The sequence below is a fragment of the Dromiciops gliroides genome, chromosome 2, assembly GCF_019393635.1.
Source record: "Dromiciops gliroides isolate mDroGli1 chromosome 2, mDroGli1.pri, whole genome shotgun sequence".
Classification (NCBI taxonomy): domain Eukaryota; kingdom Metazoa; phylum Chordata; class Mammalia; order Microbiotheria; family Microbiotheriidae; genus Dromiciops; species Dromiciops gliroides.
In genome coordinates this window covers 420196867-420211782 of record NC_057862.1, presented here as the reverse complement: position 1 = coordinate 420211782, position 14916 = coordinate 420196867, and the positions used below count along the sequence as shown (strand labels likewise).

Below are 14916 nucleotides of genomic sequence, written 5' to 3'. Positions count from 1 at the left end.
AGTAATGTAGTAGCTTTAAGAGTTGGGCTATAGGGAAAGCTGAGTGAAACAGAATCAGCACTTTTGATCTGTGGTGCTGTAGAAGACTTTGGGCATTCCCTTGGACAACAACAAAAGTAAATCACTCAATACTTAAAAAAAAATTAATTCAGGATGTTTGGATGGTCAAATACTGAAGCTTAAATACTTTGACCACATAATGAGAAGACAGGACTCCATTGGAAAAGAGCCCGATGTTGGGAAAGATTGAAAGCAAAAGGAGAAGGGGATAATAGAAGATGAGATGGTTACATAGTGTCATGCAAACAGTGAATGTGAACTTGGACAGTCTTTAAGAGATAAGTGGAAGAACAGAAGGGCCGGGCAGTGCTTTGGTTCATGGGATCATGAAGAATCAGACAGGGCTGAACAAGTTGTGTATATATCATGTGTGTGTATCTTCTGTGCATATATACGTGTATAGGTATATAATGTATGTATATATGTTTGTGTGTATACACACATATGCAACATAGAGTGGATAGAGTGCTGGGCCTGGAGTCTTCCTGAGTTCAAATCTGGCCTCAGTCACTTACCAGCTGTGTGACTCTGGGCAAGTCACTTAACCCTGTTTGCCTCAGTTTTCTCATCTGTAAAATGAGCTGGAGAAAGAATTAGCAAAGTATTCCAGTATCTTTGCCAAGAAAACCCCAATGGGGTCATGATTCAGATACGACTGAAAACATAAACATGTACATACATATGTGTGTGCACGCATACATATATATCTATCGATCAATCTATTGACGGATTGACTTGTATTGATTAGTTTGGGAGAGGGAGCGCGTCAGCCGCTGTGGGTACTCCAGGAAAGGCGGGCGGGGGAAGAGGGTTGGGCGAGGGGTTCGGCGCATGACCGGAAGTGCCCACAGCAGGGTCTCGAGCCTGGTTCTACAGCTGCTCGGGTCGCTCCCTGCTGTCCCCGCGCTAGTGGGGGGCGTGGGGGGAGCAGCGGCGTCACGAAGCTGGGCCAGGGCGCTCCGACGGCGCCTCTGATGCCCGGCGCCTGCTCGGTCCACCTTCCCCGCCGCCGCGGCCCCGCGGGGGTGCTCAGGGCCGAGGCCTGTGGCCCCCCGCCCCCGCTCCCCGAAGCAACCCCCGGAGACCCCAGAGCCTGCATCCCCACGGGCCTGTGGAGGGGCAAAAGCAAAGTGCGCTACGTTTGCAAACTCAGCTGACCTGGATTCGAATTCTGTCCCTTCCCCCTCCCAGCCGGTTGACCTTGGGCTTCTTACTGGCCTCTATGGCCCTCGGGTGATACATCCTTAAAATGACCCCCGAGGACTCTTCCCAGGGAACTGACCATAGCCCTTCCCACAGTTCTTCGGGACCGAGGCAGGAGAATCACGGAAAAAACCCTTTTCTGGCTTAGCTGCTAAACCTCCTTCTCCGAGTCGGGGCTTAAGGGAAGCCTCCCGTCTCCTCCATCCAGAGGCCCTCCATGAGGCAGCAACCTAGAGCATCCTACCCCAATGCTGGAAGAAGAAGGTGAGAGTTACTGGGGGGCTGGGTAGAGGGGGTCAGTGCCCGGGAGGGATGGATTAATGCCCAGCTATTGCTTTTGGGAAAACAGGACTCCTGCCCTCACATAAGGGGAAGAAATTATTTCCTTCTCTGATCTTTCTTGTCCTGGGTTGTGGTAGACTCTGGGAATGAGTATCTGAGGGCTTCCACCAGATACTTTCTTCCCTTTTGGCTTTGCTGTTTGCAGTTATGCAGAGATCACTCTCCTTGGCTTACATGCCCCTGGTGGGTGTGTGGGTAGATGAACGGGCAAGCTATATAGTGATTTGCTGATGACGCTGGGTATTGTTATAGTCTGATCATTAGACTGTGTTTAGGGAACAAAGTTGTAAAATTCTCAGTTCCTGAGTCAGCTTTGTTCCTCTGGAATCATATGATCCCCCTGTGATTATAATAACAGATTGGGGCATTGGCAAGCTAGCAAAATCTGTAGCCTTTTTATGTGGCCCTGAGAGACGTGTGGTTACTCCTGTCTCATTTGAATTCCCTCTTTCTATTAAAAACATGACAATTTCTAGTCCAGTGAAACTGAGAACTGCAGCACTGGCCTCCTTTATGATTCCTTTCTCTTCTAGTTCCATACTCTCAGGACTCTGTCCTTTTTGAAGAAGGGAGACTAGGAGATGGGGGTATGGCTGGCTTGCTCTTGTCAGCCAGGTCCCAGGTATATTGGAATATGTTTTCTCATTTTGCACAAATTTCCTTCTCAGATTCTAGAGATTCTTTGCCCAGCTAAGTTTCACTTAGGTGCCTGAGTTTGAAGCCCTTTTATTCCAGAAGATTGAGCCAATTTTGATAGGCAGTAAATTCCATTGAGAATATTCCCAATTTGCCCAGCATCCCTCTTTTCTGCACTCAACATTTTTATTCCTCACATATATGTTCAGACTGGATTTATTCATTCTATGGTAACTTCTTTGAAGAATTTAAGATTTATAACATAATTTTTACCTCAGGCTTAAATAGAGGAATCAAGATATATATGAATGAAGCATTTAATAGGTGTGATGGCATGGTATAATGAAAATGACACTAGATTTGGAGGCAAAAGATGTGGAATTGAATCCTACTTCTGTTCTAAGTTAACACGTTAAACTCCAGCTCTGCTCATCTTTAAAATGAGGTGGTTAGATTTCATCTCTAATGCCCCTTCCATTGCTGTAAATCAGATGAGCCTAAATATTTAGATCACTGTGCAAGAGGCCTATACCTGGTAGTCAGGAGACCTGGGTTGGAGTTTTGGCTTTACTACATCCCTATAAGATCCATATGATCTTAGGCAAATGATTTTACCTCAAAGGGCCTCTAGTTACTTCAGTTAAAAATGAAGGGATTGGATTAGGTGACCTTTAAAGTCCTACCCAAATCTTTTTTAACTTACCATGATTTATAATTCCAGTTAATATCATTGGGAGGCTTCATGAAAGACATGGGGTCTGAGACATGCCTTGAAAAGTGGATAGATTTTTTTTTTTTAAGTAAGGAGGTCAGGAAGTGGTTGGAAATAGCCTGAGCAAAAGACTTAGAAGCTAAAGAAAATGTAGTTTCTGCAAAACAGCTGTTGTTTGTTCTTCGTTCTTGGGGTGATGTCATGACTGCACTAAATTGGATTGAAGTAAGGGAGAGCTGTGCAAGGTCACCAGCCTCCCTTTCTCCTCCTGAGCCATTTGGGTCCAGTGGCAAGATATACATCAGGATGACTGAAGATGGTCCTGGATATTTGAGGCAATTGGGATTAAGTGATTTACCCAGGGTCACACAGCTAGTTAGTGTCAGATGTCTGTCTGAGGCTGGATTTAAACTGAGGTCTTCCCAACTCCAGGGCCAGTGCTCTATCCATTGCACCACATATTGACTGGAACTGATATTTCCTGTTGGAAAATGCATGGGAAATAAGGTTGGGCATTTGGAACACTGTAGAGACCTCTGGAAGCAATCTGTTACCCCTTAAAAGAATTGTCCTGACCATCCATCCACATAAGAAAGACCAAGTAGATGAAGAATGTCTTTCCAGATTATGATATGCAGTTACTTTTCATGTCAAAAAAAGTATAACAGTCAACATGAACTAAAGACATTAATGCATAGAAGTAAATTTTACCTCATAGATAATTACTGAGACTTGGTGGAATAAGACCCATGAATTTCAGAATATGGTTCTGAAAGGTTATATCTTATGTAAAAGGGGAGAGTAGATGGCACAGTGAATTGAGAACTGAAACTGAAGACAGGAAGACCCAAGTTCAAATCTATCCTCAGACACTTATTAGCTACTTGAGCTAGGCAAGTAACCTCTGTTTGCCTCAATTTTCTTATCTGTAAAGTGGGGATAATAATAGCATCTACCTTCCAGGGTTGTTTTGAAGATAAAACGAGATAATCAATAAACATTTATAAAGTGCCTATTATGTGCCTGGCACTATACTAAGTGCAAAAAGAGTGTCCCTGCCCTTAAGGAACTTCCATTCTAATGGTTGTAGACAACCCACAAAAGGCTAAAAAGTAGAGGGGGAAAGAGGTGGAAGAGACCCAACACAGGAGCATGGTAGAGAAGTCAGAAGAGTCCCAGAGTAGTGCTGCTAGCTAAGAAATGAGATATCAGAGTTAAACTGCCTCTTTAAGTGGAAATTTTGGAGTTCATGGCCCCACCCTCCAGAGGGACTGAGGGTGGAGATGAGGGGTTACCAGGGCTAATGGGATCTTACAGGTTGATGAGGTTATCCAATAATGAGCTTCCTGGGGCAATGTGGAGTCAGAGAAGTCCCGGAGTAGTATGACTAGGTGAGAAATGAGGACATTTGTGAAATCACTTTTCAAACCTTAAAGCACTATAAATGCTACCTCTTATTAATAACCAGTGTTGCCTTGAACTGAATGCAATGCTCTAGGTATTTGATCAAATAAAACCATTTACTCTTGCCTCCTCCATTTTGGATACTTTGCCTTTATTAATGTTGCCTAAAATAAGAGTGAAAGGAATCATGGTATACAAACAATTTTTGCATTATTCAAATTTGAATTTTGAAATAGTGTTATTAATCATTGTTGTTTAGTCATTTTTAGAGGTGTTCGACTCCAAGATCCTGGAGTGGTTTGCCATTTCTTTTTCCAACTCGTTTTACAGATGAGGAAACCAAGGCAAACAGGGTCAAATGACTTGCCCAAGGTCACATAGCTAGGAAGTGTCATGAAGATGAGTCTTCCTGGTTCCATGCCTACTGTTCCATCCACTGTGCAACCTAACTGAATTTTAAAAGAAACCCATATTCTAAAAAAACACCTATACTAATTTTATTGTACTATGTTCTTTCTCTGCTCCTGCCTCTCGACTTGGTGCCTGTGGCATCCCACCCCCTCTAAAAAAAAAAACACAAAAACCACAAAACACAAACCCCTAAAACAACCTCAAACTCTCTAAGTTAAGCAAAAGAAAGGACATAGGGGCAGCTAGGTGGCGCAGTGGATAGAGCACTGGCCCTGGATTCAGGAGGACCTGAGTTCAAATCTGGCCTCAGACATTTAACACTTACTAGCTGTGTGACCCTGGGCAAGTCACTTAATCCCAATTGCCTCACCAAAAAAAAAAAAAAAAAAGGACATAGACATAACTACTCACTATATGTTGGACCCAGCCTGTCTGTCTTTTGTCTGCCCACGCTCAGGTGCCACTTGTCTGTCCCTGGCCTCCCCCCCCCCTGAGTATCACCCATCTTCCATGTCCAATCCTACATGTCTGCCCCTGCATGTTCTTCCTCTCAGTTCTGGCCAGACCCACATGTGGCTGGCTCCAGCTCCCAAATGTTCTTCCTCCTCTCTCTTCTCTGTCCCATGCCCTCTGTCCCATGGCCTGAACCAAATGATGTCCCCTCCTACCAGAGGCATGAGGTCCCCTTCCTGTCTCTCTTCCTCTCTCCCTTCTCAGCATCTGCAGGCGAAGTCACATTACATGAAAATCCCTTTATGTAGAGCTTTGTGGAATGGTCCACTTAAGAAAAACAAGAACTATCTGTTGTAGATAGAACCTAAAGACAGGAAAACCATGATTTAAGTCCTGCTTCTGGTGCATACAATTTGTGTGATCATGGGCAAGTCACTTAACTTCCCATTGCCCAGACAATGCTCTAAGACGATAACAACATTTTGTATTTGCTATCTTCCACACCTGGAATGCAATCCTATCTCGCCTCAGCTCTTAGACTCTCTGGTTTCCTGTAAACTCTGCTCAAGTAGAATCTTCTACATATCTACATGAAGCCTTTCCTGATCTCCCAGTGTCCCCCTCTTCTCATCCCAAATTACCTTGCATTTATTTTAAATATTTTATATATACTTATTCCACATATATTTCCTCTGAAAGAATATAAGCTCCTTGAGGGTAGTGATTGTTTCATTTTTGTTTTTGTAGTTCTAGTACCTAGCACAATGTCTGGCACACAATAGATGCTTAATAAATGCTTGTTGATTGATACAGGAAGCTTCCACACTGGGTGTTCCCTACACTGATGAAATTACAGGTATGGACCTCCCCTCCCCACAAAAATATCATTTATCTTCAGTCAGAAGTAAAGATGAAAATACCACTTGTACTTCCATGTATTCAGTTTTTTGCCCAGGACTTCATGATCCTTAGCCATGCTTTCTCAGTTCCTTTTGGTTGTAATCACCAGAAGTATGTATTGGCTATCAAGTTTGAAATTTCTTGTGAGTCACATCCTAGATACATATTCTGGAAAGAGAACAGACTTCTTTCTTGCTTATATATGCTTGACAAATAGCTTACTTCATGCCTTTTAACAGGGAGTCACCAGCTGTGACAAATTCTTCTCTTCTTCCTCTGACCATTATTGAATGACTTCTTATCAGATGTAGCTGTGGATCTATGTCATCATTTCTTGGAATACATGAAACTTTTTTTTGTAGCAATGGTCCAGCTCTCCTTTCTGTAGGTAGTGCTCACACTTCTCATGTAATTCCAGATGTTCATTGGTTCTTCTGTCCTTCTTTCTCTCTGTTGCATTCTTTCATCCTCTGGCCTCCTAACAGTTCATCCCCTCTCCTCTTTATATCCCTTTCCTTCTCTTTCAAGAAAAACTTAATTCTTCTTGATAACCAAGATAATTGAAATGCATTCCTCCAGCCCCTTTTCATTTCCTTATATTGCCACATCACATTCCTTATTTCCTACATCTTCCTCTCTGTTTATCCTACATTGTTTTCACATCTTTGTCCAGTTATTTTCTGATCTTATTTTAATTTTACTTTGAATACCTTTTCTTCCATTTTTTTGGTTCTACTTCATCAGTTCTGTTCATTGCTGCTTTCTCTTAGTTGGATTCCCTGATGAGTGGGAGAAAAGAGGTGATGGAGAGTTAGCTGAGCAGACACTGAAGGGAAGAGATCATCCTTCAGTCATAGAAAGACTGAGCCTAGGTAGTGCTGAGAAGCACTGAACCCAATTAGTGTTAGACACCACAAGTTTAAAATCAATGAAATCAGTTTGATTTCAAAACAGTGCAGAAGTCTATAATCTAGCATGAGTTACTAAGAACAGTTGATACTAAAGTTACTTCTCATTTACTCTTTTTTTTTTTTTTCAGTGAGGCAACGCAGCTAGTAAGTGTTAGTGTCTGAGGCTGGATTTGAACTCAGGTCCTCCTGACTCCAGGGCCAGTGCTCTATCCACTGCGCCACCTAGCTGCCCCTCATTTACTCTTTTTTTTTTTTTTTTAGTGAGGCAATTGGGGTTAAGTGACTTGCCCAGGGTCACACAGCTAGTAAGTATTAAGTGTCTGAGGTCGGATTTGAACTCAGGTACTCCTGACTCCAGGGCCAGTGCTCTATCCACTGCACCATCTAGCTGCCCCCTCATTTACTCTTAATATATATTAAGGTGTGGGCCAGTTACTTCATTAGCACAGGGCAGAGGAGTCTGGATAGATTTCAGGAGGTCTATGTGGGATAAGGATGTCTTTATTGAGGATGAGAGTACAGGTGGAGGGAATCTTTAATTTCACTAACTTTCATTAACTTCAATTATGAACATAGGTAACAACATGTAGGGGGTCTTCAGGTTTTACCGTACTATCCAAAGCTTCCATGGTATACAAAAGATTAGGCACCCCTGGTATAGGGAGTTGTTTGCTTTTCCATCAGCTGTCAGGGTGTGTTTGTGTACCTCAAACTCAACATGTCCAAGGATGAGCTTTTAATCTTTCCCTCAAATATCTGTTTCTCCTCCTGCCTTTATGATTTCTTTTAGTGGCACTACCATTCTCCTGGGTCTATATCTTGGGCTTGTCTGATTCCTGCTGTTCCTCCTTCACTTCATCTCGGTGCTGGAGCCATCTTGCTCCTCCCTCTCCTTTCCTGGAAGGAACCTCAGAAATCATCCAGTTCAACCCATGCCTGAGTAGGAAATCTCTCTCTATAATCCCTTCAAATATCAGTTTCTAGGAGCAGCTAGGTGGTGCAGTGGATAGAGCACTGGCCCTGGAGTCAGGAGGACCTGAGTTCAAATCCGACCTCAGACACTTAACACTTACTAGCTGTGCGACCCTGGGCAAGTCACTTAACCCCAGTTGCCTCACCAAAACCAAAACAAATATCAGTCTCTGCTCAAAGACCTTTAATAGGAAACTCACTACTTTTTAAAATCCTTATTCAACTCTTGGATAGCTCTAATTGTTAGGAAGGTTGGTTTTTTTTCCTGTATCAAGCTGAAATCTTCTTCTCTACAACATACATTGTGCCTAGTTACAGAAATCATAGACCATAAAAGCTAACAAGGTCTTTAGAATTCATCTAGTCATAGATGTCAATTGCTCAGTCATTTCATTTTATAGATGAGAAAGCTGAGATCCAGGGTGCTTACATGGCTTGCCCAAATTCATACAGATCTCAAGTATTCACTGCCCTTATTTCACAAATAAGGAAACTGTGGATCAAAGAACTGAAGTGATTGGCTGAAGGTGGCATCACTACCAACAGAGGAAGTGTAAGAACCAGGACTTGAACTCAATTTGTATAAGTCCTGGTGCAATGCTCCCAACTAGTTGTCTTCAGAGCTAAATGAGTTAACAAATGTATTGTGCTTTATGAAACTTAAAGTGCTATATAAATACTAGCTACTATTATTTTCTTCTTAGCAAAACCATTAGCCCAAGAAGAGAGAAGTTTCGTAATTCTTTTTTATCACAGAGAGAGCCTAATTGCCATAGATATAGTGCTCAATCAGTGCTTGACTTTGTATTACACCCAAGAATCAACATCATCAACTGTTTCCCTAGCATATGTTTTACCACACTTAATTCTATCCACTTTAGCCCTTTTTCTAGGGCCATGTGGGAGTGGGGGCCTTGAGTAAATAAAACTATTTGATGTTTCAGGAATCTGTGGCATTTAAAGATGTGGAAATGGACTTCACTCAGGAGGAGTGGGGGCAACTAGACCTTCCTAAGAAAGACCTGTACAAGGACCTAATGTTGGAGAAGTACAGGAACCTTGTTTTGCTGGGTAAGAACAACTGCTTCATAGCGCATCTTTGGCTCTCAGATTCTTAAAACCTGAAGTATCATTTGAAGTGTGTAATTAATTTTTGGCTTAGGAACCCTAAGTTCCTAAATAAATACCTAAACTACCTGGCCCTGGGGACAAATTGTCTCTATTCCCTGTTCCCATTCAAATGTCATTGTAATGGACTTGAGACCCTCACTTTTCTCTATCCATTGTTTTTCTGTTCTTCTTCCCTCCCCTACCCCCAACCAAAACCAAAACCATACCATTCCCTTCTAGGCTTAATTCCATCCCAGGTGCATAAAGCAGGTAATTTTCTTTCTGAACTAAGAATAATTTCCTGACTTGTCTCTTCCTCAAAGCATGTTCCTAATATCCTTCGTTACATCCTCTTTTATAAGAACAAAAGCCACAGCTAAACTTTAAAATGGTTGGTTCTTTGTATCCATAACAAATATTCAAGTCCCATCTCTTCCCCCATGAGCAGGGCTTCCAGTTTCTAAACCTGATGTGAACTCTGAATTGGAGCAAGGAGAAGACTCATGGATACCCAGGAAAGAAATCCCAGGAAGCACCTGCTCAGGTAAGTAAGAATAAGGGAATCATTGAAAATGAACAGAATATATGTTTTGCTTGATTTCACATGGATAAATGATATGTTGTTTGCCTTCTCAGTGGGTGAGGGGGAGTGGCAGAGAATCTGGAACTCAAAATTAAAAAAAAAAACAATTTTTCAAATAAATAATTAAAAAGAAAGAGAATTAACAGAGCACTGGGTTTGATGTCAAAGGACTGGGCTTCTGTTTCCAGGTCCAGCATTGTTTGATGTTGAATAAGTAACTTAACCACTTTGAACCTCAGTTTCCTCACCTATAGAATGAGGATGATATATTACCTAACTCACCACAGGGTTGTTGTGAGGAAAGAATTTTTAAAGGCACTACAAATCACTATATAAATGTGAGAGCTATTATCAGTAGCAAAGTTTGCAGATGAAAGGGAAAAACTTTTGAATTGAAGGGAATTAGTTTGTTCTCAAACCCTCCCCCCTGATCCCCCCTCAAATATAATCATACTTGATATCTTTCCTCTTATACTTCCTTCCATAATCAGAGGGGACCTTCCATTTATGGGTAAAATAGCATCTCTTTCTACCTTCCCACAGGTCTCACTCCCATATAACAACAACTCACTTTTATACAGTACTTTTTTGTTTCTGTCTTTGATATACTCATTTTCACCTTATTCAAGGACTCTTGCACAAGTTTCATCTAACAACTTTTCATAGATTCTGTTGTCCCTTCTAGCTCTTCTCTGTTGACATTGCTTCATCCTACTATCTGCATGGTATGGAGGTCATATCTCCATTTCCTTCCTCCCCATTCCATTCATACCTTCCTGAACTGCTCTTCTGCTCGCCTCATGGTAGAAGAAATGGGATTTGAATGTTTACTTTTTCCTAGTCAAATCCAATGACATTTTCTCAGTCTCTGTTTCCCTTGACCTTTTCACTGAAGTTGATGTTGTCTGCCTCTACTTCTTGAAATCGTACCTTCCTTAGTTTGTTTAACATCATACTTCATTGGTTCTTTTCATACTCTTGTGACCACTCCTTTTTGTTTCCCATGCTTGCTTCCTAATCCTTCTGCTTTTTAACTGTGGGAGTCATTCAAGGATGACTTTGTTTTTCTTCTTTTTCTCTTTCTAAATTCACTCCTTTAGAGAGAGCTTATTTATTCTTTTTGTTTGTTTGTTTTTTGTTTTTTTTTTGCAGGGCAATGAGGGTTAAGTGACTTGCCCAGGGTCACACAGCTAGTAAGTGTTAAGTGTCTGAGACTGAATTTGAACTCAGGTACTCCTGACTCCAGGGCCAGTGCTTTATCCACTGCACCACCTAGCTGCCCCAACTGCTGACTTTTCTTATTCCCAATATGGTTTGGTTAGTTTTGTCAGAAGTATACCAGATATATTGGAAAGTCAGGAGCAATGTTAGGGTCTCAAATGCTTGAGGAGCAATTCAAGGTAGGAGAGGGGTGTAGAATGCTAAATAGGAGCATACCAACAACAGATGATTTTTCAATGAATCCTAGTAGTAACACTAATGTGTGCAACTGAGATTCATCTCAGTGCTTTCTTTGGTGTTGTGGCATAGGTTGCTAGCTTCTGACGTACCCAGAGAAATCTGAAATTGTATATTGTATCTGAAATTGAAATATTGTTCACACTGTTTAAAATATGTATATAAAGCTTATATAATTGAAGGGGTATGGTATTACTGTTAATCAATATTCCTATTACTATTACTCTCTCTTAAGAGACATTTGCATTTTTGTTTCTTTCAGACTGGGACACTGTACCTAAGTCCAAAGAATCACCTCCAAATCCTGACTTTTTTGAAGATAACTCAATTGTGCCTGAAGAAGCAATAATGGAAACACTTACAAGAACTGGTCCAGAGGACACCACATTTCAAGACACCTGGGAATGTGATAACAGACTAAAGAGGCAGCAGGAAAACCAAGAGAGAGATTTAAGGCAAGTAAAAATCACTCACAAGAAACCTTCCCCTGGAGAGAGAGCTCATGAAGGTAGTGAACTTGGGAGGAACTTTGGCCTGCGGTCAGTCCTTGTTACACAACAGAGAGTGCCTATAGGAAAACGCCTCCTTAAATATAATACACATAGGAAGAATTCAGACCCACTTAAACATCATCAGATACATGCCGGAGAAAAACCCTACACTTGTAATGATTGTGGAAAAGGTTTCAGTTACTGCTCATCCCTTTCTCAGCATCAGAAAAGTCATACTGGAGAGAAACCATATGAATGTAATGAATGTGGAAAAGCCTTCAGCCAGAGCTCATCCCTTGTTCAGCATCAGAGAATTCATACTGGAGAGAAACCCTATAAATGTAATGAATGTGGAAAAGCTTTCAGTCAGAATGCAAACCTCACAAAACATCAGAGAACTCATACTGGAGAGAAACCTTATAAATGTAATGAATGTGAGAGAGCCTTCAGTGACTGTTCAGCCCTCATTCAACATCAGAGAATTCATACTGGAGAGAAACCCTATGAATGTAATGAATGTGGAAAAGCCTTCCGCCACAGTGCAAATCTCACAAACCATCAAAGAACTCATACTGGAGAAAAACCTTATAAATGTATTCAGTGTGGAAAATCCTTTGGTTATTGTGCAGCCTTTATTCAGCATCAGAGAATTCACACTGGAGAGAAACCCTATAAATGTAATGAATGTGGGAAGGCCTTCAGTCAGAGTGCAAATCTCACAAACCATCAGAGAATTCATACTGGAGAGAAACCCTATAAGTGTAATGAATGTGGGAAAGACTTCAGCCAGAGTACAAACCTCATAATCCATCAGAAAATTCATACTGGAGAGAAACCTTATGAATGTAATGAATGTGGGAAAGCCTTCAGTGATAGCTCAGCCCTTATTAGACATCATGTCATTCATACTGGAGAGAAACCCTATGAATGTAATGAATGTGGGAAAGCTTTCAATCAGAGCTCATCTCTTACTCAGCATCAGCGAACTCATACTGGAGAAAAACCCTATAAATGTAAGGAGTGTGGAAAAGCTTTCAGGTGTAGTTCAGCCTTCATCAGACATCAAAGACTCCATACGGGAGAGTAAACACAGGACTGTAATGAAAGCAGGGAATTTTTGAGTCACATATTTTTTCTTTTTTTTTTAAAACAGTGGTCTGTTGTTAGGAAGAAGAGACTCTATAAGGGATTGCAAACTACTTGAGGTCAGGCTACTGTTAGAGATTTTTCCTTTTACAACACCTAGGCCAGGGCCACATAACAGAGGCTCATTGATTTAATAAATGCTTGTTGATTTAATAAGTGCTTTTTGATTCACTGATAAAGATGATTAATATAAATCTTCCAAATTTAATATCTTGCTTTATTTTTCATAGAAAATTCTAATTGATTTGATAGTAAAGTAGGAAGAGGAAATAGAACTTCATTTTGCTCTCAGAAGATTATTTCTTTTAGGCATAGAACTTCATTTTGCTCTCAGAAGATTATTTATTTTAGGCAGAACAATTCAAACTGTAGGCCTCATCCTGTGAGTCCCAGAATCCAGGCAGCTTCCATGTAGGTCTGTCTCAGAATAATGACAGGGACAGTTTTTTCTTTTTTTTTTTTTTCATTTTTGTTTTTGTTTTTTACTCCCTAATGCCATTGTAATTAACTGTTGAGAGCAGTTAAGAGGGAAAGAGATCCTAGGACTTCTTGTTAAATGTCCGTATCACATGTAAGCTTCTTAATTATTCCTTGCATAACTAAAGAGTCCAAGACCAGAGGGAGTAGAAGGGCATGCAAAAGCCAAATCTCAGAACCGGATTTAGCCACAACTCCAGTGAAATGTTGTTGGGTTTTGGGGGCTTTTTTGGGGGGGTGGGGAGGGTTGGTACTCATTATTGATTCCCTTTAGCTATTCTGGGGCCTTTATTGGTTTTACTTGTATTTAAAAACTAAATTTGCACACAATTCAACTTAATCCAACAATTCCATTCAACAGATAATTCACTCAGCCTTGTGTACTCAACGAGTGAACTAGTTTTTTATCTTGCCATGCTCTTTCTCATGCACAATAGTCATCACTTACACTTTTTCACGTCTGACATTAGAACTAATGATACTAAATATTCTCCTTTTTTCTACTTTCTCAAAGTACTCCTGGCTTTTCTAGAAAGAAAGGAGAGGAGGGAGGGTCCAAGCCTTAGTCTCCTAAGCCAATCAAACAACAAATATGTCTTAAGAAAAAACTATCTGATTTGCTTGAGAAGTCAGGGTTGAGAGTAAAGGAAGGGGCATTAAGATATTGTTGCCCGGGGCAGCTAGGTGGTGCAGTGGATAGAGCACCTAGAGCACCGGCCCTGGAGTCAGGAGTACATGAGTTCAAATCTGATCTCAGACACTTAACACTTACTAGCTGTGTGACCCTGGGCAAGTCACTTAACCCCAATTGCCTCACTAAAAAAAAAATGATATTGTTGCCCTTGCAACACCTGCTCTTGGGGAAAATTTAACATGAAAACAAGACTATAAATTCAGCTAATATCATGTGAACTAATATTTCTTTATGAGCCTCACATACATGATGATGTCTACCCTAAAAACTAGTTAGAGGTACTTAAGTTGGCCAGACTGAGAGGAAACACAGAATGGGTGGCTTCCTGAATCTGGGTTGTGGTGGAGTCATGTCTTGGTTAGGCACACCCATAGAGAGCTTCATCATCTTCATTTATGTGATTTCATTAGTCTTGACTAATGACCACCCCCCAGAAGAGTAACCTATACCACTCCCATACTGGTCATCACTGGGAACTTAGAATACCTTCCCCCATTTTCCTAATTTTCCCAGAAAGGTTGATCTTTCATTTCAAGGGTCTGTCCTTGGCTCTATTCTGTTCAACATACTTATCAGTGATTTGAATGAAAGTATAGATTTATTCATTCAATAAGCATTTACTAAATGCCTATAAATGTTAGAAACTATAATAGATATTGAGGATAGAAAAAGAAAAATGAAACTGTTCCCTTTGAGTTTACATTCTATTATGTTCAACTAATGGTCTATTAGAATGGAAACTCCTTAGGGAAAGGGACTGATGCATAAAAGATGTCCCAAAAGCCTTAGTGCAGTTTAAACCATTAAAGCTGAAGTAGCACTAAGACTTTTGGGACATCCTATACAGTATTTGTATACCAAGGACAGGGCCTAGTACACAGTATTTTTTTTTTAAGTGAGTCAATTGGGATTAAGTGACTTGCCCAGGGTCACACAGCTAGTAAGTGTTAAGT

The 14916-nt window shown here is 40.9% G+C and overlaps 1 protein-coding gene across 1 annotated transcript; it reads left to right on the top strand.

Moving 5' to 3' along the window:
- Positions 1 to 914: 914 nt before the first annotated feature.
- Positions 915 to 12945, top strand: LOC122741159 (zinc finger protein 79-like). Its single transcript, XM_043984315.1, has 4 exons — positions 915 to 1527; positions 8949 to 9075; positions 9563 to 9658; positions 11418 to 12945. Exons 2-4 carry the CDS (start codon positions 8976 to 8978, stop codon positions 12731 to 12733), a joined length of 1512 nt encoding a protein of 503 aa, XP_043840250.1. The 5' UTR covers positions 915 to 1527; positions 8949 to 8975; the 3' UTR covers positions 12734 to 12945.
- Positions 12946 to 14916: the final 1971 nt, after the last annotated feature.

Bases quoted from the DNA above. Each gene is read 5' to 3' on its own strand.
- LOC122741159 (XM_043984315.1), top strand. From the start codon at position 8,976: ATGGACTTCACTCAGGAGGAGTGGGGGCAACTAGACCTTCCTAAGAAA. The intron at 9,076-9,562 runs GTAAGAACAACT...CCCCATGAGCAG, and splicing joins CAGGAACCTTGTTTTGCTGG to GGCTTCCAGTTTCTAAACCT. The intron at 9,659-11,417 runs GTAAGTAAGAAT...TGTTTCTTTCAG, and splicing joins CCCAGGAAGCACCTGCTCAG to ACTGGGACACTGTACCTAAG.